Here is a 24,157-nt window from a genome sequence, read left to right on the forward strand (position 1 = left end):
GGTGCTGGGACAAATTTCCTTCTGGTGTGGTGTTCAAAACACCAACCCTTTACCACCCTGTTTGAACCTATGCGCAACTGCTCTTTGCAACTTGTGACATTGAAAAAAGTATTCATCTTGCAATTACTTCTGCACGACATGTGAGGAAAACTGAAGAAGCTTTCAGTGCACCTGCCCTACACCTCCTTCTTTCCTGACAAATTGTTATTGAGGACCTAGGCAGCCTTCCTTCCAAACGTTGTGACTCCTCTCTTCTTCGACAAGTCAATCATGTTGCTAGCATTTTTTATTCTGCCTCAGCCCTCAAAAGAGGGTGATTGTAAGAGAGCATTAAGCTTTAACAATAACCAGACAAAAGACTGTCACATGAATGATCAGTGGTGCAAAACAGGACCCTGTCAAGGTGGATTATTGTCTGCATCAAAATCTGCTACACTCTGGCAAAGATATAAGATCCAAACAGCTGACGTGACAGCCTGGGGCCCATTCACCCGGGGCCTGGGCTGCTACAATCAGCATTGGCGCATGGGGTACCTGTGCTAAGTAAAGCCAGGCTACAACATGGGCGTTGGTGTATACATTCACAAAACACTACTTGCTTGACAGTCAGGTTTGTCACAAAGGTCACTTTATTTGCTTGCTGCTGCTGGTCTTTTTGGTCTGAAAGGCCCTCCTCATTTGGAAAGTGCTGCAATGATATTGATTCTGATGGTAAGGAATCTCAGGATGGAAATATCCATCAGAAGAGCAATTTACTTTTGTTCAGTAAAGCTGTTTGTGGCAGATCTTTTGCATCAAAGTTATGTTTTTGCATTAATTTTGACAGGATGTTCCCTCGGGAAATTTCAGATTTTAAGCAAAGCTGATCCTGTCATAATTAGATGTAACTATCGGACCTGGATGGCTTATGGTGCCAGGGCCCAAACATAACTCCTAGTCTTGCAAGTGTGACCTCATGCACGCTAAGGCTATCAAGAAGCAGAAGGTGAAGATCTTCATGGTGCAGGCCCCAGATGAATGCCAGGCCAATAGCTGGTCCCTATCCAGGTCTCATGCCTCGTCCTGCTTTGGCTCAACTTCAACAAGTAAATAATCAAACCGAGCCACTTCCCAGGAAAAGTCCTCCCGGAAGCATCAAAAGAAGCACCGCAAGGAGGACTCTTAGGCTTTGTGTTGTCGATCCCATCTGGGGTATAGGCCTTTCAGTTAGTGGATTAATTCTCCTTTTCCCGACCCCAGCCTCAATGCCATCCTCAGAGCCACGTTTGGTAGAGATCGGCCAGTTTTGCTGGAGAAGCAGCTGTCCCCGGTTTCTGTCCTGGTACCTACTCTGGTCCAGGAGCCCACAATTCTAATTCTGGAGTTTCTCCGGCTCCCTTTGGTGCTCCTGTGCCCCCAAGAATGTTTATTGGAGCCCCTAACTGAGCTTCCTCTGACAGTTCAATCTCTGGGGCTGGTTGACCCACCTAAAGCATTTCTAGCACTGGACGACCTTGTACTCAACTAAAGGTCTTACCAATTATTCCAATAAAGAAAGTGATGATTTCTTTTAAATACCAAACCCACCCTAGTCAGATCCAGACATGTGGCACAGCAGTTGTAGGAGTCTCGTAAGGTGCCTTTGTCTCTTGGTGAGTACTACACAGCCTTGTGGGGCTTTTTGGCTCAGGTATGGGCCTCATTCAGGTGCCCAACTTCATTTATCAAGATGATGATGACAGTAGCGAGGCTTGCAATTTTTGTCCTACATGAGTAGTGATATTGGTGGGTATTTAGCCCTGCAGAATGCCAGTGGTTTGGATAGCGCTCCTGAGGTGGATCTGGAGAGTTCTTTGTGGTGCCCAAAGGGAAAGTTTCCTTATTAATGAATGTCCTACGCAAAGCAATGTAGGCCCTTTAACTGCCATTGTGGGTACAATAGATCAAAGATAACCTCCTCACAGAAATCCAGTGGTTTGCATATTCCACCATGGAGCCATTGCTTCCTTCTAATGAAGCATTGATGGATCCAATTTTGGTTGTCTTGAGGAACCCAGTTGCTGCATGTGCTTTGAACCACCAGGTTAGCCTACTGTGATAGACCGACTCATGGAGACTCAACGTTTTTGACAGCTCACTCCTCCCCAGAGGGTCTTGTTGTTCCAGCATCCTCTTCCTTGAAACATAATTCTAACTGTTTCCCTCTACTACTACAGAAATGGAGTCTAAAAGGATGGATACAATGAGTAAGATAGGAAGTTGCCTATTTGCTCCACAAACGTGACTTGCCTTCTGGTTCATTATTTCCATACTCTCAAGGAAATGATGCAAATGGTCATTCCTTTACACTAAATTCAAACTATCAGACACAGTTTTCACTGTTATTTCCTCAGACACTATTTTGTCTCTTGAAAATAACACAAGTAGAAATGTACACACAAGTTGCATTTGCTTGCATTGCAATTTGAATGCCCTTTGATCAATAGGGCTTTACATGCCAAAACAAGCAGTGGAAAGCAATTAATGCAGAGGAGACTGGATGTATATAGATTTGGTAATTCATGTCATACTGACAAAAGAAGATTTAAAAATCTGTAACATGTATCATACTTTCTTAAATCAGGCAAATTAATTCCCTCCCTAACCACCATTAATGATATGCACCTTTTCCTGTTTCTCAGTTGCACAGGGAGCATTTTTCCCATATGAAAAAATAATTGCAGAGCAGCAGTGTATAGTGAGAAAACTAACGCTTTGAGAATCGTGGTCTGCCAACAGTTAATTAATGTCTAGGTAGTGGAAAGTTCTGGTATAGGACGTTTTCCTAAAAGCCATCCACTGCTCAGTTACACTGAGTGTGGTTGGTGCGCGCTGATTTGATCACATGAACCAATATTTTGCATGCATTTCATTGACACATAAACAAGGAAGACCTTTATCTAAGCTTGGTTAAGGGTCAATAAAACTTAATTTCAGTTATCCTGCCTAACTGCCTCAAAATTTGTGGATATCTGGTTGTTGGACTACCTCTTGCAAGCGGTGTACTCTCCAAATTGAGACCCACCATGTCAACAATCATGATATTTTATTGTTGCAGTCACTGCCTTTTAGAATTAATTTCCAATAAGTGTTAATAAATCTGAAATAAAATATTGGTAAGAGTGTAAAAATAAAAGGCATTGCTCAATTCAGTCAGACATGATATCCCATAACACATCACTGGCATCACTGATATTGTAAACAAAAATATGATGATATTACCAATTACATAGTTATTGACAACATGTTTGACTGTTGCTGCTCAATGATGGAGAAAGAGTGGAAATTTAAACAGTGTAGCTACACTATCCGACCATCATTACACAGACGAATGAAACATCAGCAAAGTTTAAACAATGTACAAGTTGATGTTTTCAAGGTCTCAAGTTTCAGCTGCTTCCGCCTTATGTCTACTAAAAGGATAGGATGAAAAATGAGTCTCTGGTGACAGTAAAGCAAAAATCAGTATGAGGTCTACACCTGTTTTATTGAACATAGAATTAACATACCTTAAGCTTGAGTTAAGAACCACAAAGTGCGCAGGTCAGGATGCACACTGTATCATCATGTCAGTGATATTCAGATTTTAAAGAAAGCGCTGTCTTTTGCAGGGTACCCACGGCCTCGTGTCTACTGGTTCAAGGATGGACAACCCATTCACGCCTCTGACAGGATACTCATAACTGACAAGAAAAAACGTAATTCACTAGAAATTCTGAATGTCACAAAGGATGATGCAGGGGAATATTCCACTTACATCAGTAATTCTTCAGGGTCTGCATACTCCTCTGGCAGACTGCTGGTCAAAGGTGAGTAGAGCAGTTGAGGCTCTGCTCATAAAGGTGGTATTTACCACTCTCTTTTCTCTCTTCTGATTCACATGACTTTTTTCTTCCTTTCTCCTCTTTCATTTTCTTCTCTCTCTAACCCCTTGTTCTGCTCTGTTGTTTTGTTTCCTACCCACACTTTATCTTTATTCTCTCTTTCCTTTCAATCTCTCGTTCCTTCCTTACTTCAGTCATTCTTTCAGTCAGTCCTTCCTTTCCTCTTTCCTTCCCTTCCCTACCCTTCTTACAAAACCTTTTTCATTAATCAATAGTTTGCCATTTCTGTTTCTTGTTGTTAATCTAACTCTATATTTCAATCTCATGTTTTGGTACCTTTATCAATGTGTAGCATTCATGAGTTTATACCTTTATTTTTACATTATTTTATATTTATACATTTGCAGGTTTATACCTGGTAGTGCTCTGCAAGTGATGACCACCATCAAATAAATAAAGACATAACTTTCCCACCTTTGTTCTTTGAATCTTGCATGTATGGTTTAGTTGTAAGAAGGATCTCGTTTTCCTTGCTTATGAACATCTGCATAGAACCTTAATTTCTGAAATTAGGGGAAACATTATAATTTTAGCACATTGTCTAAATATTATAGGTGTTACCATTTTCACAAGGCCAAGCGATGTCCTGGTAGTGTGTCAAGAACTTTATAAATCAATCTAAATAAAAAATGTAAATACTTTTTTAAAGCGTGAGAACACCCTTATGGCATGGGTATTCGCACTCATACTTTCCTGTACTTAGGAAGAAAACTAATATTAACAGGAAGTGGGCCTCACACAAATATCTGTATAGCATTAGTTTAAAAGGTGAGAAAACCCCAAGAAATTTGTGGTAAGTACTACAAGGTGACATATTGTGAGAAAGACCAGTTTTTATTTGCGTTCTGCAGTCGATCAAATTTACCTTTCAATAGGTCTCACAAGTAAATCTTACCTAGATGGCCAACACCATTAACTTTTGGCTGGATTGTCAGGCAAATCATAATTAGAGACTATCCTTCCTTATAGATGCAAGTTTTGACATTGCTAGCTGGTATTCCAAATTAATTTTAGTGCTTGTACTTCCAACACTTTAGAGATCTGGTATTGAGTTGCATGAAACAAATGATGCCAGTGAAGATGATAGTGCTAAATCTATCACTGCTGGAAATATTCATATTGAGTAGAAATGGTACCAACAATAACGGGTTCAAACTGCAACATGTAAAAGACAAGCTGAGATTTCTTGAAACTCTCACATTCAAAGAAAACTTTGAAATATTTGTAGGGACTGAGCTGGGGCAGAACACAGACTGAAAGCAAGAGTATGACTTGATCCTGAAGGGGAAGCGGGTAGACTGACATGCCAAAGAAATGGATGGCAAGATGAATGAGTGTAAGGAAATTGGTAGATAGATAATGGATTGAAGGAGTAGTTGTTAAGTGGGCAGATGGGTGAAAAGGTTGATAGACAGATCACTTGATGAAATGGCATATATGCATAAATAGACAGGCTTTGAACAGATAATGGAGTGATGTTGAAAGTAGTATATCCAAAGATAATTCAAATAGCCCAGGCCAGCACATATACAATTATTTGTTCCACTTCAGTACTCTCTACAATCAATATGCTTTGGTGCAGCTTTAGTTTACACCTTCTTTTTTGTTTCCTATGTTTCAAGAACCACATGAACGGCAAGCTGAGGAGGAGAAACTGGATGCAGAGAAGTCCAAAGGTGAGAGAAGGTGCTGTGTCAGGCGGTAAAATATCTCTGATGGCTTAGGTTACTATGTGTGTTTCTTCATTGCTGCATTTTATATATCTTTCAGATGCACAAGAGCAGCTCCTCCCTCCTCGGTTCCTGGAGAGATTCACCAATAAAAAAGTTAAAAAAGGCACCAGCATTACATTCTCTGTGAAGGTCGAAGGTAAGTCACACTTAGAGTTTTTTTGTTCTGCGCTTGCATATGTTTTCTTCATCTAAATAATGCAGACCCACATCACTGCCTAATTTCTGTACCTCACATGATATGCCAGAGTCAATATTCTGAGGTCTCTCACACTGAAAACAAATTGCATTCTTAAACAACACCATCAGTGCCAGCCTGACAAAAATCGTGTTAAAAAGGAGCCTATTCACAGAAGTAAATTTACATATGTAAATTTACTTGTGAGTAAACCTACTACTGAACTAGTAGTAATGTTGCACCTTTTTGCCTTTTAATCATTTCTAAGTATAAAGTAATTTCCAGGTGTAGACTTGTATGTCGTCTAGTAACTTTTCACATGTAAGTGGAGAACTCCCTAAGGTAAAGGATAGGGAAAAGATTATACTTTATTAAAGTTTCGCAATGTTTTTAAAAGTTACTGAAATATTTTATTATAAAAGGGTGAACCTAAAATTAATTAAAAAATGATCCAGCATATCAGCTTTAAAAACGTAATTAAAATATATGTGTTTATTGTTCTAAATAATAATTCTTAAATAACAATTAATTGTGATTTTAAAATGTTAATTTTATTTAATATGTAATACATGTATGAAAGGCGATATTTAGAATTAATTTAAATTATTTGTAATTGGTTGATAAAAGTCTAAAAGTTTAATTTAACTTTAATATTATGAAATTGTATAATATAATCAGTAATTATGTATATAGGTATTAAATGTGTATATATATATATATATATACACATATATATATATATATATGTATATACTGACATATGCAATATATAGATATATATGTACATATATATATATATATATATATATATATATATATATATATATATATTATAATTTAATATAATTTCACTGGTTTAACATTAGTTCTGATGGGGTGTTATTTTAAGTCCCCTGGCTGTTTTTTTATGGGTGGGTGTTGCAGTACTTGTGAGTAGCCATGTGTTGTGCTGGAATTAATCCAAAGCTGTGTACATTTACTACTGTTTTGGAACCTTTTAGACTATAGTAGCTTTTGAAGTGTCATTTGTTTATCTCAATAAACTTACTCTTGTGTGGGTCGGTGTTTGTATTCACATGTCCCAACCTAAACCCCTTCTTACTTTTCCCCAAAGCCCTTCCTTTTAGGTAAAAGTATACCTTATTTTCCAGTCACTCGTCCCACCCCCGTTCCTTCCACTTGTTCTGTTAAAATGGAGACCTATGTGGACTGTGGTCTCCTCTCGTTGGTTAGTGAATACCATTTTCTTGTACGTCACTAGTACTACTGTAGAGCAGTTTCATGTACTACAAAATGCAGTTTGTGAATAGGCACAAAAGCATATCTTGATCTTTTCTCCCTACAATGACATCCATCTTTGGAAACAGTGCACTTGCCTGCTTTAGAGCCCTTTGGTCCATGGTAACGTTCTGTGAATTGATGTAATTTTCCTTTACCAACAGGGAGAATTTAGACTTCTGCAAGGAACTGTGCCCCAAACCCTCTGCGTACTAGATAACTATCCACTTGATTCACATTCACAGCATTGTGAACTTACTTGATCGCTCAACTGCATTCAAATCCATAAATCATGTTATTTAGACAGTGGCCATTCCTCCGTTCTTCTCCCAGCCCAGAACTCTCCATTGTTCATCCATTCTTTTTATTTGATATTGCCTTTATTTATTTCCATCGACATGCTACATCTGATACGTTTACTGTGTAAGCCATTCTGTGGCTTGATTATCAATATTCACTTCAGGGATGCTACTTGTTAAGTCCAAATCTCATACTTTTTAACATACCAAATGCCATGTACATTTGTTAGGAGTCTGAATGTTCAGATAAGTGCTGTGTTTTGGAATTATTATAGTCAAACAATATAATCCTTCTAATTTTGTTTTCTCTATTGAATCCCTTTAGACACTTCCATATTATCATCTTTGCTCTATATTTCTAACTACATACATCCAGGTCTTTCAGACTGCTGGTAATGCCACTTACAATTTGTGTAAAATTTCAAAGCTAGGCTTCCCATAAGAGTCAGCTGTTGGGAGGGTCCAACATCTTTGCAGGTGGAGGGGCTATCAGTGTACAATAGGGTCAATTTTGCCAACTGAACTTGATAGCCCACTAGTTCTAATAATAGGTACATTAGTAGGAAGAAAATGGTGGTGAGATATTTCTCTACAGCCAACTAAGCTTTGTTATTCTTTTCAGGGACATTTTGGAGGTATATCCAGTTTTGACGTCTGTCCAATAAATGTTTCTTAACAAGCTTGGAACAAAAGAGAACAGTGCCTGGTAGACTTGCAATTTAAATGTTAAAATAATACAGCATAATATACTACAGTATGCTCATCAACCTCTAGAAGACATTTGTGGAACTCGAGAATATTGATAAACCTAACAAAACTGAAAATAATTACTTTCCAAATAGACTTAAGTGAAAGATAATCATGGTAGTATATTACAAGTAAGTTATTAATTGGAGATAAAAAGGATGCTCTGTCCTATATCAATTAGAGCTCTACATTTGAAGACTAATATCCATCACTAAATTAATTATGTTTGGGCTAATTCCTGGCCACAAGTAAGCTCTGAAACATAATGTGTTTGCACACCATACACATGCATTCAGACTCCCCAAAATGTGTTGATTAACTGTCTGAAGCTGATTCTAGTGAATATTGAGTTTTTTGTTCTTTGAATTGGCTTTCTTTAGGGAGTCACCGTTTTGGAAACTAAGGACCTGATTTAGACTTTGGCAGATGAATTACTCCTTTGCAGATGTAACGGACATCCTGTCCGCCATATTACTAGTGCATTATTTCGTAATGCACTTATAATTAGGGGGATGGCTATCCGTTAACGTTTGTGACAGAGTACCAGTCTGCCAAACTGTAAAGCAGGCCCTAAATTCATCTGAGATGGTACACTGTAGGTGACACTGCGTGCGCCAGAGTTTGCTTGAGATCAACAGTTTTGTTCTTTCCCTTTATCAGTTTTGTATTTCTTTCTTCATTGAAGCAGTACAGTCAGGCAGGTACATAAGCTTCTAGAGATTCTAGAGGCAGACTGTATAATTTGCTAGTACACACTGTTTGCTGTGCCACTGTGACTTCATTACAATATGCATTGTGTGCAAATTATTTATTTTATTCCAGTGTTGTTCACAAAGGAAATTTTACTTTACTTAATCCTGTTTCTAACTTAGAGGCCTGATGTTCATATCAGGACTATTGTAGCATAAGAAAGGAACGTTTGGCTGGTTCAATAGCAGATATGTTTAAGCAGATCTTATTTGTTTATTTATTTAAGTAGAAAGGCATACAAAAAACAATAGAGGCAAACTTGTTTTTATGTTAACTAATTCTTTGTCAACATCTCTGCTTCAGAGATCAAATATGTTAGCCCTGTAAGCCTTCTGGTGATCTTCCTCCAAACATTTTGCCTTACTCCTCTTTTTTGCTGATCTCGTTCTTGTGGTCGTTTGAACTGTGCACTTTACCCCTGCTAACTAGTGGTAAAGTGCTTGTGCTCTCTCCTTTCAACATGGTAGAATTGGCTTATACACAGTTGGCATATTTTAATTACTTGCAAGACCCTAGTTAAGTGGTACTGCCTGTGCCCAGGGCCGGTAATTTAAATGCTACGCTTGGGCCTGCAGCACTCATTGCGCCACCCCCATAAGTAGCCTTTTAAACATGTCTCAAGCCTGCCATTGCATCTGTTTGTGCAGTCTTACACAGCAATTTGACCTGGCAAACTACATCTTTTGTCAGGCTAAACCTTCTTTTTAATAGATATGTGACCCCATGGGTAGTCCCTAAACAGTCCATAGGGCAAGGTGCAGTGTATTAATGTATTTAAAAAGTTAGACATGTACTTTTCACTTCTACATGTCCCTATAGTGAAAAGTTCTTAAATTTGTACTTCAGTACTGCAAGGCCTACCTCTCCCCTAGGATAAAATTGGGTTAACTTATTTCATTCAATAAAGAATAACTTTCAATTGGGATCATGTAGGAATGTCACATTTGATGTCTAATGAATTGTAATTTAAAACTGTCTTTAATGGTGAAGTCAGATTTAAAGTCACATTTCAGAAAATATGACTTTTAGAAAGATAGCATTTTCTTGTCCCCACATTTTGGTGTCTGAAGCCTCTATCCGGGCTCACATGACTAGGAATAGCTGGCAGTTGGTCTTTGTGTATTGCTCCCAGACCGTGAAACAAAGGTGAATAGGTGTTGGTGGATGGGCCACCTCTAACTGATGAGGGGGGAGCTATCACCTACTACACTTGCACATTACAAAGGCTCTGCCCAGCACACTCACATAGGGGGTTGACACTAGCCTTTTGTGACCTCGGAGAAGCCAGGGCCATGGCAGGGAAATTCCAAACGCCTCTAGGGGTGGAAACCTCCAGAACCTTCCCCTACCTCAAAGAGGGCACGAGGTATAAATAATGGACCCTCAGACCCAACTCTTCAGTATGCCTCTAGACATGTGGAAGACTCAGAAGGATTGCTGTGCTGCCCTGCAAGAAGGACTGGTACTCTGCTGCTGACTGAGAGAAAGGTCTAGACCTTCATCCTGATCCCAGGACCACCAAAATTATCAGTTCAGTTGCTAGTTGACTGGTCTGATCAGAGCCTTAGGGAAGGAAAGGGCTCCAACCCCCTTGAAACCAGCACCTGGACTCAGTCTGCTGTGAGTCGTGCCCCCCAAGTGGTGCCACCCCAGACCTGGGCTCTTGGAAGTGGGCCTGAAGGTGCTTTGCCAGTCCAACCCAAAGCAGATATAGGGAAATCACTTGTAATCACCCTCAACACAAATATCACATTGAAAGAGCACAATACCACAACACCACACATAAACAGGAAAGCCAGGATAGCATGGTACCAGCTTACTCTTTCATAAAGAAGTGAAGCGCTTCGTTCCAGAAACCATTTTTAAAACAACAGAACAGATCCTTGTCCCCTCACACCTGAATGCAGACAACATTGTGCTCAACATCCTGCATATTGTGGGGTGTCTCACTGATATATTGGTTCCCATTCTAGGCCTGTGTCTTCTATTATATCAGCAGGATTACTTACTGGACCCTCATAAAATATACACAGTCGTACCTGGCCAAGAAACTATCTACTTCAAATGGACAGCGCCTCACCAGGAGCCAGGACAATAAAAGACTGAAGATGAAGATGTGCAAGAAGATGAAAAACAGAAGGCAGGCTTTCAGTATCTGCACTTCTAGGATCTGGATTAACATACACATCACAATCAGAACTGCGCTAGATCTCTTAAAGTTTAGAAAGAAACCAAAAACTCATCTCTTCAAGGAGCATTACTCTCACACAATAGGGACCCACTGGGTACTTCCCCTTGTAAATGGTCTTGGATTGTACCCCTAACCTCTTGCTTGCTCTTCCTTGTTTTATTGATAATTTAGTTTGTGATGTACATATAACACAAATACATTGACAATATTTGTATATGTTACTGTTTCAATGTACTCAAGTTCATTTTTCATATCCCCTCCACGGGTAAGTCCTTGGAGCAGGCTCACTCAAAAGAGAAGTCCACATGCAACAAACACAAACATTGCCACAGGAATTCTTTTTCCTCTTGGCAAACTTCCCATTTGTGGGGTAGGTTGTCTAGTCAGAAGCTTCACTCTCTGACTCTGGCCTTAGCATCATCTTGGGAGCCTATCTCCAATTTGGAGGGTATGTGCTTTTTTTTGGAGTCCAGTTCTGTGATGGCGCCACACCTGGAAGTGCTTAGTCCTTCTCAGGTTTTCCAGCCTCTGATGGTGACTATGCCCAAGTGGAGGCTTTCATCTAGTCTTGGCTGGCAATGTTTCCTCCCCCTATGACTCTCTCTAGTGTGTCTTTGGGCACCAAGAAACCTATATTTCCTTTGACATTACCTCTGCTGGTGGTCTCTACCACAGCCACTCTCGACCCTACTGCAATTCCTGATGCCACTCTGGTTCCAACAGTCCTGCTTTTGCAGATAAAGTCCTTTGTGAATGTTCCAGCTGTGATATTGGTTCTGCTTTTTTGGTCAAGGCAAAACACAAACCTCAGAGTAGCACACCAGCAAGCAGAGAGGTGTGGGCTTCCTTTCGCTGTGCTTTGAGACTATGGAGTTTAGCTCAGGCTTACGTTAGGCTGACCATTAGTGATCTAACCAGCTCCTTGAATTCAGGGTCAACTTACCGACCATGAGTGACATCTTCTTTCAGAGTTGACTTAGTCCATGTTCGCCCTCTACGACTCGCTTCCAGACCTCTTTGCTTCTAACAAAAATGCTCACTGCCTAGTGCTCTGCTGACATTATGTTTTGCTGCAAGGGACTCTGGGAGATGTTTTCCACCTAAGGTGTGACTTCAGCTTCGCTGCACATTCCCTCCTTTCTGCATATTTGTTTTGTTCTGAAGTTCTACATCTAGAACTTGGCAGATTATCTTTATATGCTGGACTGATCTAGGAGGGTGTGGTTTTCGGATCTGTTCTTCCTCTCTCTGTAGTCTCCTCTTCTGCTCACACCAGACCTTCTGTATCAGTGGGACGGTGACCTGGAAATCCCGGAGTAGCTTCCCAGTGAGGTTCTTCGTGTGAACCTCCATAGCCTCCACATTCTTCCCTGGAGATTGAGCAGAACAAACTGTTTACCCTTGATTTTCCCTTAGAGGTGGTGGATGTAATCTTGTGGGTGTGCTGCTCCTCTTCCAAATCTGTTTATTCTGATCTATGTTATCAGTGTGTTACTTGGTTCACTGAGAAAGGGGTAGGCTTCTCAAAGTGTGTTTTTCTGTTGTATTGTGTTGCGTGCTTTCTTTGTTTGCTGGATCAGTTATCCTCATTCAAGTCACCTGCTGTGGTATGTTTTCTGAAGAGGTTGTCTTGTATGTTGCCTCCTTCACCTTTAGTTATGCTTCAAGTGGATCTGTTGCTCATTGTGGTATTGTTGGTTGTCATATACTATAGTGGTAGGAATTTCCGTGTTACGTCCTCCCTCTCCTTTCGTGAATTAGAAGAGAGATATGGGCTAATTGGTAAATAAAGACAGAGTTGTTTATTTGATGTCTTCCAGAAACAACAGTGAGGTCATTTTAGTCTATGTTATTTGCTTGTATTTTCTCCCCGTTGTTGTCCTCCACTTCTGGCTGTAGCCCAAGAGTCAGTAAATTTCTTCTTCCCAACAACGGGTCCCAGCCCAGGAGTAGTGTGGCCCTCGGAAGAAAAAGGACACTAGAGTCATCTCAACACACCATCCTGTTTCTCAGTTTCATGACCACTGTCACCAGAGTGCAGCATGTTACCATGCGAAGATACCAAAGTGCAAAACACACACATATATATATAATGTGTGTGTGAATCCATCAGCAGGGTTTTATGGGTGATTGTATTAGTGGCCTCGAGCACCTCCCCCTCATACCCTTGCTTCTCCCCAGTACTTGCAATGACCCTCCTGGGTTACGGCCTGCAGTCTCCTCCTCTGATCGGGGACCGCTTGGAATCAGCACCTGCAATGTGGTCTCTCTCCAAGTCGCTGCTGTCTCCTTCACTCCTCTCTACCTCTGAAGTCACAGGTCCGTTCCTCTGGATCCTCTGTGCTGCTTGTCCCGACTCTGCTCCTCTTCTCTCCGATACGTCACCCCCAAAGTTGTCACCTCTACTCCTTTCATGTCCTCCTCTCACCCACTTCTGCTTGACTCTCCTTCCTCTGTGTTGCATGCCCCCTCACTGGTGGCCGAAGTCTCCTTTTTTAGTTGTGCGGCTTGACTGGATCTGCACCCAGGGCTAAACAGCTGGTGCCAGCTAACAAGCTGTTATGCAGCACGTTGCAGCCGTTTTGGAGTTCTCTGGTCCCTTGGGATCCATATCACACTCACATTTCTGATGAGTTCACCTTTCAAGCATATGCACAGCTGTTCCTTAGGACTCCTCACATTTAAGACCGTGTTTCTGATTACCATCACCTTGGCTCATCAAGTCAGTGAGCTGCAGATTCTTTCTGTGCATCTACCTTTTACTTCAATTCTTTCAGAGAAGCTCATACTCGACTGAGGGCTTGTTTGTTTCCAAAGGTGGTTTTTCCATTCTGCTTTGGCCACTCTATCATTGTGTCGTCATTTTATCTACCTCCACTTCCTAACAAGGAGGAACAGACTATACCATCTCAGTTTGTACCTTGATGAGACTCAAGAACATCACCTCCTTGACCAGCTTGTCCTTGATTACAGTGGTTCTAAAAAGTGCAGAGATAATTTCTCGTGGCCTTAGGTCCACACCTTCATCAGGAATTATTGTCTTGACTTTGAAGTTCGCAAAGGTGATAGTTTTGCCAGATATTTGTTGACAGAATTTTTTGTTTGATCGACTTGTCAGACTCCTCCCTTTGGTAGTATTGCTTGGATAATATTTCAGCAGGTGGTAAATCTACATGTAGAAGTATCCATCAAAAGAACAACATATATACCTTTGGGAACATTTTTGGCTGTTACTCGATCTACCTGCGGATTAATCACTGACTCCCCTCACACCCCCCTTCTGAGGATTGACTTTGTACATTTGGTAATAAGCTTCCAAGGTAGTCTTCTGATCTGCATTCCTTTTAATCTTGTCAATCTAATCTCAGCTTCCCAGGGCATAGAAATATAATGGGTAAGGACATCACAGAACCATATATACAGGCATGTGACTTCATGCTCTGAGATATACTGTTGTTGAGTTGGAGAACTAACACCACAGGGCCGCAGGGGATACCAATTTCAAGTTTTCTTGATCGATTTGGTGCCCAGATGGTGATGAGGTGAGGAATCTGCAGGGAAATAGACTGTCCACCCAGAAGATCATTACTGAAGGTAAGTAACATGTTTGTCAACATATAATGTTACAAACATATATAGGATTGTTATTAAACAGTTGCCAAATGTGCCTAAACGTTACTATTCGTTATGGAATATGTAGCTTTAAGGAGCTAATCCTTCATTCCTTGCTACACTGTGAAGAAAAAAATTGAAAAAGCATCTTCTGTTGCAAAATCAACTATGTTGACAGAACTGGGTTGGAAGTTTTTAACCGTGCTCCCTTATTCCCAGGATCTCCATCACCAACAGTCACATGGCTGAAAGAAGAATCGCCAGAAGATGTCCTTTGGATAAAGCTGGATACACCTGGGTACAAGGTTGTCAGCTCCAACCTGCATCACAGTTTGATCCTGCTAGATGTCGGCAAGGAATATGCTGGAACTTACACGTGTATTGCAACCAATAAAGTTGGGCAGTCTATCTGTTCTGCATCTCTAGAAGTTATGGAAGGTATTTTCCTATTTCTTTTGTGACCTTATCAGCTACTTTGCTGAGATAATGTTCCACATATGTGCATCAAACCTCTATTGTATGGTTATGTAATTACTGACTCATGCTTAATGCCCTCTTGGTCAGACTAGTTAAAAGGCATAGCTATACTTCTGTGTGGCCATCATGCAGAATCTGACTTCTTGAGAATAAGAGCCCAGACTTTCATTTTAATCCTATCACCTGACTTTGATATCTGCATTGGTCTCCTTTGGCCTTGAGAAATGTGTGTACTACAGCCATAAAACCTGATTATGAATCTGTCAGATTTGGCTGACATGTTTACTGCTCCTATTGAATAGCAATACCTCAGGGTGTGAAATATTTAAACAATGTGGTAAGTAACGCATAATCAGAGTTAGCTCTTGGAAAATAGGGAACTAAATGCAAAACAAGTGCCTACTCATCTGTTTCTGCATCTATTGGAGTTTTTGCCTTATAAATACCAGCAGTTAGACCTTAAAAATTACCAGAGGAAATGTAATATTATGTCCACTCTTCTCCCTTTTATGTATTCAAAGCAGGGTCAATACCTTTGCCAAATGAAAGTCTCACTTCTATTTAGGGATCACTTAAGTGAATGTTTTACAATAGTGTCTATAGTTCTAGATGTTTATATTGATTCTTGTCAGCACCTTAAGTTTGGAGTTGTCTGCCCTTAGTTTGATTTGTTCCAAAACACATAGTGCAAACAAAGTCACCCTTGGCGCATCAGAGAATAGCTGGATGGCAATATAATATATAAACGTGCAGAACACTCAAGAGAACATGAAAGTCTGTAATGCTTCCCAATGTCAGCATGTAAAGGAAGAAATTATTTCTAGAGCAGGAGGGAATTTACAAACTAAAGGCTTGAACAACACATTATCTGTCAGTCCTCCACTCCAGATTAGAAGGCAGAATGCAAATCAGATGGAGATTGGTAGACTTTACTAACGTGCTCAGAATGTCCAGTGATTTTATTTAAAAGCATTGTTTGGGCCTGGTACCCAAAAATATGCCCATGTGTGTTCCAGCCTTTAGTTTGTATCTGCCAAAAACCTTTGGGCAAATAACACTGGTAGGCAATTTGCACTTGGCAAAATAGTACTTGAGCAAATAACGCATATCATCCAACTGGACAGTTCAAACCTGAAACTGAATTAGCACCAGCGTTGTAATCAGGGCTCAAGCTACTGGAGACATTCTGCTTGCTCTGTCTTTGATTACACCCTTGGTGCTAATTCTTTCAAGGTGCAACTTCCCAAATGAGGAGGTATTTGCCCATTTGGTGTCATCAGGCTTTATAGATATCACATTTGGTATGTTGACTGCCTTCTACTGTATGCAGTTTGGGCAGTCTAATTTAAAGTTTAGTAGAACTGCCAAGCAGAAGAAGGTATTTCACTGGAAATAAACTGAAACTTGTTATGACCCTGACATAGTTAGCCTAGAATCCCTGGACAAATAGTTAGATTTCAATTCTTTGTGTCCTGTGTTCTGGTACTTTGTGGGCAATAAAAGTAAATGTGATGGTGAATTCACAAAAAATGAAAAATCCCAATTAGTGTCTAATTCTTTGTGTTATTGAACTTGAGTTGAGACCCCTAAGATTATTCCATCGCACATCTGAATGAAGACCTTCAAATATAATAACAAACAGTGTCCAAAGTGGGGGGGCGTGGCTTGAGGCGTCAAGCTGGAAGTCACACACAAGTGTGCTCTAGACACCTCCGCCATCTGCTGCCATCCTCGTCACGGTCCGTGCACCAGTCCTCCATGCCTCTTAAATGCCCTGTTAGCAGCGCCATACCAGCAGAGGCATCTTTATTAGCCCCGCTGCAGGGGAGGAAGAATTTGGAAAGTTGATTGCATGGACCAGCTGAAAATGGTGGATGCTCTTGACCGCTGAGGCTCTGATTCTCGGGACAAAACAAAACAGAACTGGACCCCAGCTGTCACCTACCCCAACTTGCCTGATCCAGATGCTTGCTGTTTCTGAGGTGAGTGACCTGCCTGAAAGCATGCCTTTCTGAGGTGTAGCCCCTCATCCTCTCATAGTGGCAGTGTGCCTACTGGGGCCATGAAGACAACTGGGCTGCGGAGTGTGTGCTGCGACAAGCCTCCCCCCCCAAACCGGTGCTGGATCAGCAGTTCGCCTGCTGGTGCGTTGGTGACTTTTCTGGCATGCCTGTACATAGTCCTTACGTGGTGACCCCGAGTGTTGTGGAGTGTGGGTGGGGATCGACCCAGCACTGGTGTTACCGCTGGCCTGCTGGAATTTAATGGAGTCTCTCTCCTGGCACAGGGCTCCCATTCTCCATTCGAAGGCTTGCCTCTGAACCCCACCTGCGATCCTGGGGTCTGTTTGGATGTGGCTGCTGCTTCCCTCTTCCCCTCCAGTACCAAAGTGAAAGACAGTGGTGGGGTAGAATGCGAGGGTCATCCATGGATCTACGCTGAAACATTTGCTGTTCTGCCCACTCTGCTGACTGTTAGATCTCCCCCACTATACCAGGCACCCATAACAGGCCCGGTGCAACCTCATTGACATTGCTTCCTGGGTGGGTGCGAAATTGTAACGCATAAGGGTCACCTTTAGAATCCTCAACTCTCACGATCTCTGCCTTGGGACCCTGTCCACCTTTTTGGCCTTTTAAGAGTTGCTCCTGCATGGACACAAAGGGGCGATATTGGGACACCTGTGGCCCTGTCGGGTCATACATACCCACCACTCCCAGTTGGCTCCTGCAGTCCCCGTGTAGGCCTGTTGGCCCTGAGGAGCCCATCTCCTTGTTTTCTCAACTATTCCCTTCTTGTCCCTCCTAAATGCTCTTTCGTGCAACTTCTGTCTCCCTCCCTCGCCTGATCCCCACTGAGGCCTAGAACGACACCCGTAAGCGCTATTGGACGGCTGTGAATGCATAGGTGCCCAGCTGCTCGTGCGCCTACAAGTTGTAGCAAGCTGGTTGGGCGTGCACACACAACCTTGACACAATCCACAACCAACATGGGGAAAGACAAAAACAGTAGAATCCCACCCCTCTCAGTCTTGCATTGACAGGTTTAGGACTCTGACAGGAATACCAGGGGGTGATGCCATGGAAACCCCTGGCTATACCGGGGAGAAATAGATAAGATCTTGCAAGCTATCCAGCATTCTCAGTTGGCAGTGGAGACCAAGATCAGGGAGGTACGGGTGGATGTGGCTCTCCTCTGTCAAGACCTCAAAAACGTCACGAGCCGCATCACGGAGGCAGAGGGGAGAATGCCCACAGTGGAGGACGAAGTTGCTGATCTTCAGACCAAAGTGAACTATGTGCTCATCTGCGGACATGACCTCCAGCAATAAGCGGAGGATGCAGAGAATCGTTCAAGACATAACATTTTGTGCTTCATTGGCTTTCCAGAAGGTGCCGAACTCAATCTTTTTGGGAAATTCCTTGAGGAATGGGTTAAATCTTGGATACCGAGTGACAAACTGTCCCCATGGTTCGCTGTGGAATGTGCCCCCTGGGCACTTTCACCCAAGCCCCCTCCAGGGGCATCGACGAGACCTATGATCACATGTCTATTAAACTTTAAAGACCAGGACTGTATCCTGCGAGAGCCCCGTGCCCACACAGACCTTTGCTTTTAGATACCTGATATTTAGGCTTTTTAAAGTCACTAACTGAACTCCAATCCGATCGCGTCTAATCTCACTACATCTCCCATTGCCCTGTATACCGTAATGTCATGCAATGTAAACACCCTATTGGAGTGGATTAAACGCTGTATTAACGCTATGCTCAGCGGCTCCTCCCTTCCATCTTACTGGAAGACCCATCTCCTGGGAAAGTCTTGTCCCTTCATTGCTCGCTATGGTTTTGCTCAAGTATGTCATGCTCAGGGCTCGAAAAATCTACTAGACCACATGAGGTCGAGCTATTTTTAGAACCTACTTGCCCCTTCTGGTGAGTGGACAAAGAATAGGTGTTCTGTTTAGACAGAAGCAGAATTAGCATTTAAGATGCCTTTAAATCTTATTCTTGCCACATTTGCTCGGTGATCTGAGACTGACGTCAAAAGTCAGTTTGTCTTCTTGCAATGCAAATACTTTTCCTTGTGACTGCAGAGTTCCAGGATTTTATGAGATGAACTGTCTGACCTGTGTGGAATGGAAGGCTGTGGGTATCAGGTCTTTCCTAACACACAACATTTATATAACTAGGTCAACTTAACAAACATTTAAAAATATATTTCAGTAGGTGTCAAAGGTGATGAAAAACATATTTTAATAGGATGAAAAAAAGTCCGAACACTTTACTTGGTAATGTGCAAATGATAAATATCTTTTCTGAAACCTAATTTTCAGAGATTATTGTTAATACACTATATGGTTTTATCAGTAAACCTGCAAGTCAGTGGGAAGGTGTAGGAAGTTGGCTCTGTATGTGCTATTTCAAAGTAAGGAATAGCATGCACAGAGTCCAAGGGTTCCCCTTAGAGGTAAAATAGTGGTAAAAATAGATAATACTAATGCTCTATTTTGTGGTAGTGTGGTCGAGCAGTAGGCTTATCCAAGGAGTAGTGTTAAGCATTTGTTGTACATACACATAGACAATAAATGAGGTACACACACTCAGGAGACAAATCCAGCCAATAGGTTTTGTTATAGAAAAATATCTTTTCTTAGTTTATTTTAAGAACCACAGGTTCAAATTTAACATGTAATATCTTGTTTGAAAGGTATTGCAGGTAAGTACATTAGGAACTTTGAATCATTTCAATTGCATGTATACTTTTCAAGTTATTCACAAATAGCTACTTTAAAAGTGGACACTTAGTGCAATTTTCACAGTTCCTGGGGGAGGTAAGTTTTTGTTAGTTTTACCAGGTAAGTAAGACACTTACAGGGTTCAGTTCTTGGTCCAAGGTAGCCCACCGTTGGGGGTTCAGAGCAACCCCAAAGTTACCACACCAGCAGCTCAGGGCCGGTCAGGTGCAGAGTTCAAAGTGGTGGCCAAAACGCATAGGCTATAATGGAGAGAAGGGGGTGCCCCGGTTCCGGTCTGCTTGCAGGTAAGTACCCGTGTCTTCGGAGGGCAGACCAGGGGGGTTTTGTAGGGCACCGGGGGGGACACAAGCCCACACAGAAATTTCACCCTCAGCGGCGCGGGGGCGGCCGGGTGCAGTGTTAGAACAAGCGTCGGGTTCGCAATGGAAGTCAATGAGAGATCAAGGGATCTCTTCAGCGCTGCAGGCAGGCAAGGGGGGGCTTCCTCGGGGAAACCTCCACTTGGGCAAGGGAGAGGGACTCCTGGGGGTCACTTCTGCAGTGAAAGTCCGGTCCTTCAGGTCCTGGGGGCTGCGGGTGCAGGGTCTTTTCCAGGCGTCGGGACTTAGGTTTCAGAGAGTCGCGGTCAGGGGAAGCCTCGGGATTCCCTCTGCAGGCGGCGCTGTGGGGGCTCAGGGGGGACAGGTTTTGGTACTCACAGTCGTAGAGTAGTCCGGGGGTCCTCCCTGAGGTGTTGGTTCTCCACCAGCCGAGTCGGGGTCGCCGGGTGCAGTGTTGCAAGTCTCACGCTTCTTGCGGGGAGTTGCAGAGTTCTTTAAAGCTGCTTCTTGAAACAAAGTTGCAGTCTTTTTGGAGCAGGTCCGCTGTCCTCAGGAGTTTCTTGTCGTCGTGGAAGCAGGGCAGTCCTTAGAGGATTCAGAGGTCGCTGGTCCCTTTGGAAGGCGTCGCTGGAGCAGAGTTCTTTGGAAGGCAGGAGACAGGCCGGTGAGTTTCTGGAGCCAAGGCAGTTGTTGTCTTCTGGTCTTCCTCTGCAGGGGTTTTCAGCTAGGCAGTCCTTCTTCTTGTTGTTGCAGGAATCTACCCTTCTAGGGTTCAGGGTAGCCCTTAAATACTAAATTTAAGGGCGTGTTTTAGGTCTGGGGGGTTAGTAGCCAATGGCTACTAGCCCTGAGAGTGGGTACACCCTCTTTGTGCCTCCTCCCAAGGGGAGGGGGTCACAATCCTAACCCTATTGGGGGAATCCTCCATCTGCAAGATGGAGGATTTCTAAAAGTTAGAGTCACCTCAGCTCAGGACACCTTAGGGGCTGTCCTGACTGGCCAGTGACTCCTCCTTGTTGCTTTCTTTGTTCCCTCCAGCCTTGCCGCCAAAAGTGGGGGCCGTGGCCGGAGGGGGCGGGCAACTCCACTAAGCTGGAGTGCCCTGCTGGGCTGTGACAAAGGGGTGAGCCTTTGAGGCTCACCGCCAGGTGTTACAGCTCCTGCCTGGGGGAGGTGTTAGCATCTCCACCCAGTGCAGGCTTTGTTACTGGCCTCAGAGTGACAAAGGCACTCTCCCCATGGGGCCAGCAACATGTCTCTAGTGTGGCAGGCTGCTGGAACTAGTCAGCCTAAACAGACAGTCGGTTAAGTTTCAGGGGGCACCTCTAAGGTGCCCTCTGGGGTGTATTTTGCAATAAAATGTACACTGGCATCAGTGTGCATTTATTGTGCTGAGAAGTTTGATACCAAACTTCCCAGTTTTCAGTGTAGCCATTATGGTGCTGTGGAGTTCGTGTTTGACAAACTCCCAGACCATATACTCTTATGGCTACCCTGCACTTACAATGTCTAAGGTTGTGTTTAGACACTGTAGGGGTACCATGCTCATGCACTGGTACCCTCACCTATGGTATAGTGCACCCTGCCTTAGGGCTGTAAGGCCTGCTAGAGGGGTGACTGACCTATACTTGCATAGGCAGTGAGAGGCTGGCATGGCACCCTGAGGGGAGTGCCATGTTGACTTACTCGTTTTGTTCTCACTAGCACACACAAGCGGGCAAGCAGTGTGTCTGTGCTGAGTGAGAGGTCTCCAGGGTGGCATAAGACATGCTGCAGCCCTTAGAGACCTTCCTTGGCATCAGGGCCCTTGGTACTAGAAGTACCAGTTACAAGGGACTTATCTGGATGCCAGGGTCTGCCAATTGTGGATACAAAAGTACAGGTTAGGGAAAGAACACTGGTGCTGGGGCCTGGTTAGCAGGCCTCAGCACACTTTCAATTGTAAACATAGCATCAGCAAAGGCAAAAAGTCAGGGGGCAACCATGCCAAGGAGGCATTTCCTTACACAACCCCCCCCCCAAACGAAAGAGGATGAGACTAACCTTTCCCAAGAGAGTCTTCATTGTCTAAGTGGAAGAACCTGGAAAGGCCATCTGCATTGGCATGGGCAGTCCCAGGTCTGTGTTCCACTATAAAGTCCATTCCCTGTAGGGAGATGGACCACCTCAACAGTTTAGGATTTTCACCTTTCATTTGCATCAGCCATTTGAGAGGTCTGTGGTCAGTTTGAACTAGGAAGTGAGTCCCAAAGAGGTATGGTCTCAGCTTCTTCAGGGACCAAACCACAGCAAAGGCCTCCCTCTCAATGGCACTCCAACGCTGCTCCCTGGGGAGTAACCTCCTGCTAATGAAAGCAACAGGCTGGTCAAGGCCATCATCATTTGTTTGGGACAAAACTGCCCCTATCCCATGTTCAGAGGCATCTGTCTGCACAATGAACTGCTTAGAATAATCTGGAGCTTTTAGAACTGGTGCTGAGCACATTGCTTGTTTCAGGGTGTCAAAGGCCTGTTGGCATTCCACAGTCCAGTTCACTTTCTTGGGCATTTTCTTGGAGGTGAGTTCAGTGAGGGCTGTCACAATGGATCCATATCCCTTCACAAACCTCCTGTAATACCCAGTCAAGCCAAGGAATGCCCTGACTTGAGTCTGGGTTTTTGGAGCTACCCAGTCCAGAATAGTCTGGATCTTGGGTTGGAGTGGCTGAACTTGGCCTCCACCTACAAGGTGGCCCAAGTAAACCACAGTTCCCTGCCCTATCTGGCATTTGGATGCCTTGATAGAGAGGCCTGCAGATTGCAGAGCCTTCAAAACCTTCTTCAGGTGGACCAGGTGATCCTGCCAGGTGGAGCTAAAGACAGCAATATCATCAAGATAAGCTGTGCTAAAGGACTCCAAACCAGCAAGGACTTGATTCACCAACCTTTGGAAGGTGGCAGGGGCATTCTTTAAACCAAAGGGCATAACAGTAAACTGATAATGCCCATCAGGTGTGGAGAATGCTGTTTTCTCTTTTGCTCCAGGTGCCATTTTTATTTGCCAGTACCCTGCTGTCAAGTCAAAGGTACTTAAGAATTTGGCAGCACCTAATTTATCTATGAGCTCATCAGCTCTAGGAATTGGATGAGCATCTGTCTTGGTGACAGAGTTGAGCCCTCTGTAGTCCACACAAAACCTCATCTCTTTCTTTCCATCTTTGGTGTGAGGTTTGGGGACCAAGACCACTGGGCTAGCCCAGGGGCTGTCAGAGCGCTCAATTACTCCCAATTCCAGCATCTTGTGGACTTCCACCTTGATGCTTTCCTTAACATGGTCAGACTGTCTAAAAATTTTGTTTTTGACAGGCATGCTGTCTCCTGTGTCCACATCATGGGTACACAGGTGTGTCTGACCAGGGGTTAGGGAGAAGAGTTCAGGAAACTGTTGTAGGACTCTCCTACAATCAGCTTGCTGTTGGCCAGAGAGGGTGTCTGAGTAGATCACTCCATCTACTGAGCCATCTTTTGGGTCTGATGACAGAAGATCAGGGAGAGGTTCACTCTCTGCCTCCTGATCCTCATCTGTTACCATCAACAGATTTACATCAGCCCTGTCATGGAAGAGCTTAAGGCGGTTCACATGGATCACCCTCTTGGGGCTCCTGCTTGTGCCCAGGTCCACCAGGTAGGTGACCTGACTCTTCCTTTCTAGCACTGGGTAAGGGCCACTCCATTTGTCCTGAAGTGCCCTGGGAGCCACAGGCTCCAGAACCCAGACTTTCTGCCCTGGTTGGAATTCAACCATTGCAGCCTTTTGGTCATACCAAAACTTCTGGAGCTGTTGGCTGGCCTCAAGGTTTTTGGTTGCCTTTTCCATGTACTCTGCCATTCTAGAGCGAAGGCCAAGTACATAGTCCACTATGTCTTGTTTAGGC

The 24,157-nt window shown here is 43.2% G+C and overlaps 1 protein-coding gene across 2 annotated transcripts in view; it reads left to right on the forward strand.

The window, feature by feature from the left end:
- OBSCN (obscurin, cytoskeletal calmodulin and titin-interacting RhoGEF) overlaps positions 1–24,157 on the forward strand; it is a 1,961,032-nt gene that overhangs the window by 927,742 nt on the left and 1,009,133 nt on the right. For both annotated transcript variants that reach the window (XM_069211034.1, XM_069211033.1), the window contains 4 exons: positions 3,630–3,827; positions 5,525–5,578; positions 5,673–5,771; positions 14,907–15,125. In XM_069211034.1, the coding sequence (XP_069067135.1) occupies positions 3,630–3,827; positions 5,525–5,578; positions 5,673–5,771; positions 14,907–15,125 (570 nt within the window). The remainder of the gene's footprint in view (positions 1–3,629; positions 3,828–5,524; positions 5,579–5,672; positions 5,772–14,906; positions 15,126–24,157) is intronic.

Source organism: Pleurodeles waltl, chromosome 10 (genome assembly GCF_031143425.1).
Source record: "Pleurodeles waltl isolate 20211129_DDA chromosome 10, aPleWal1.hap1.20221129, whole genome shotgun sequence".
NCBI classification, from domain to species: Eukaryota; Metazoa; Chordata; class Amphibia; order Caudata; family Salamandridae; genus Pleurodeles; species Pleurodeles waltl.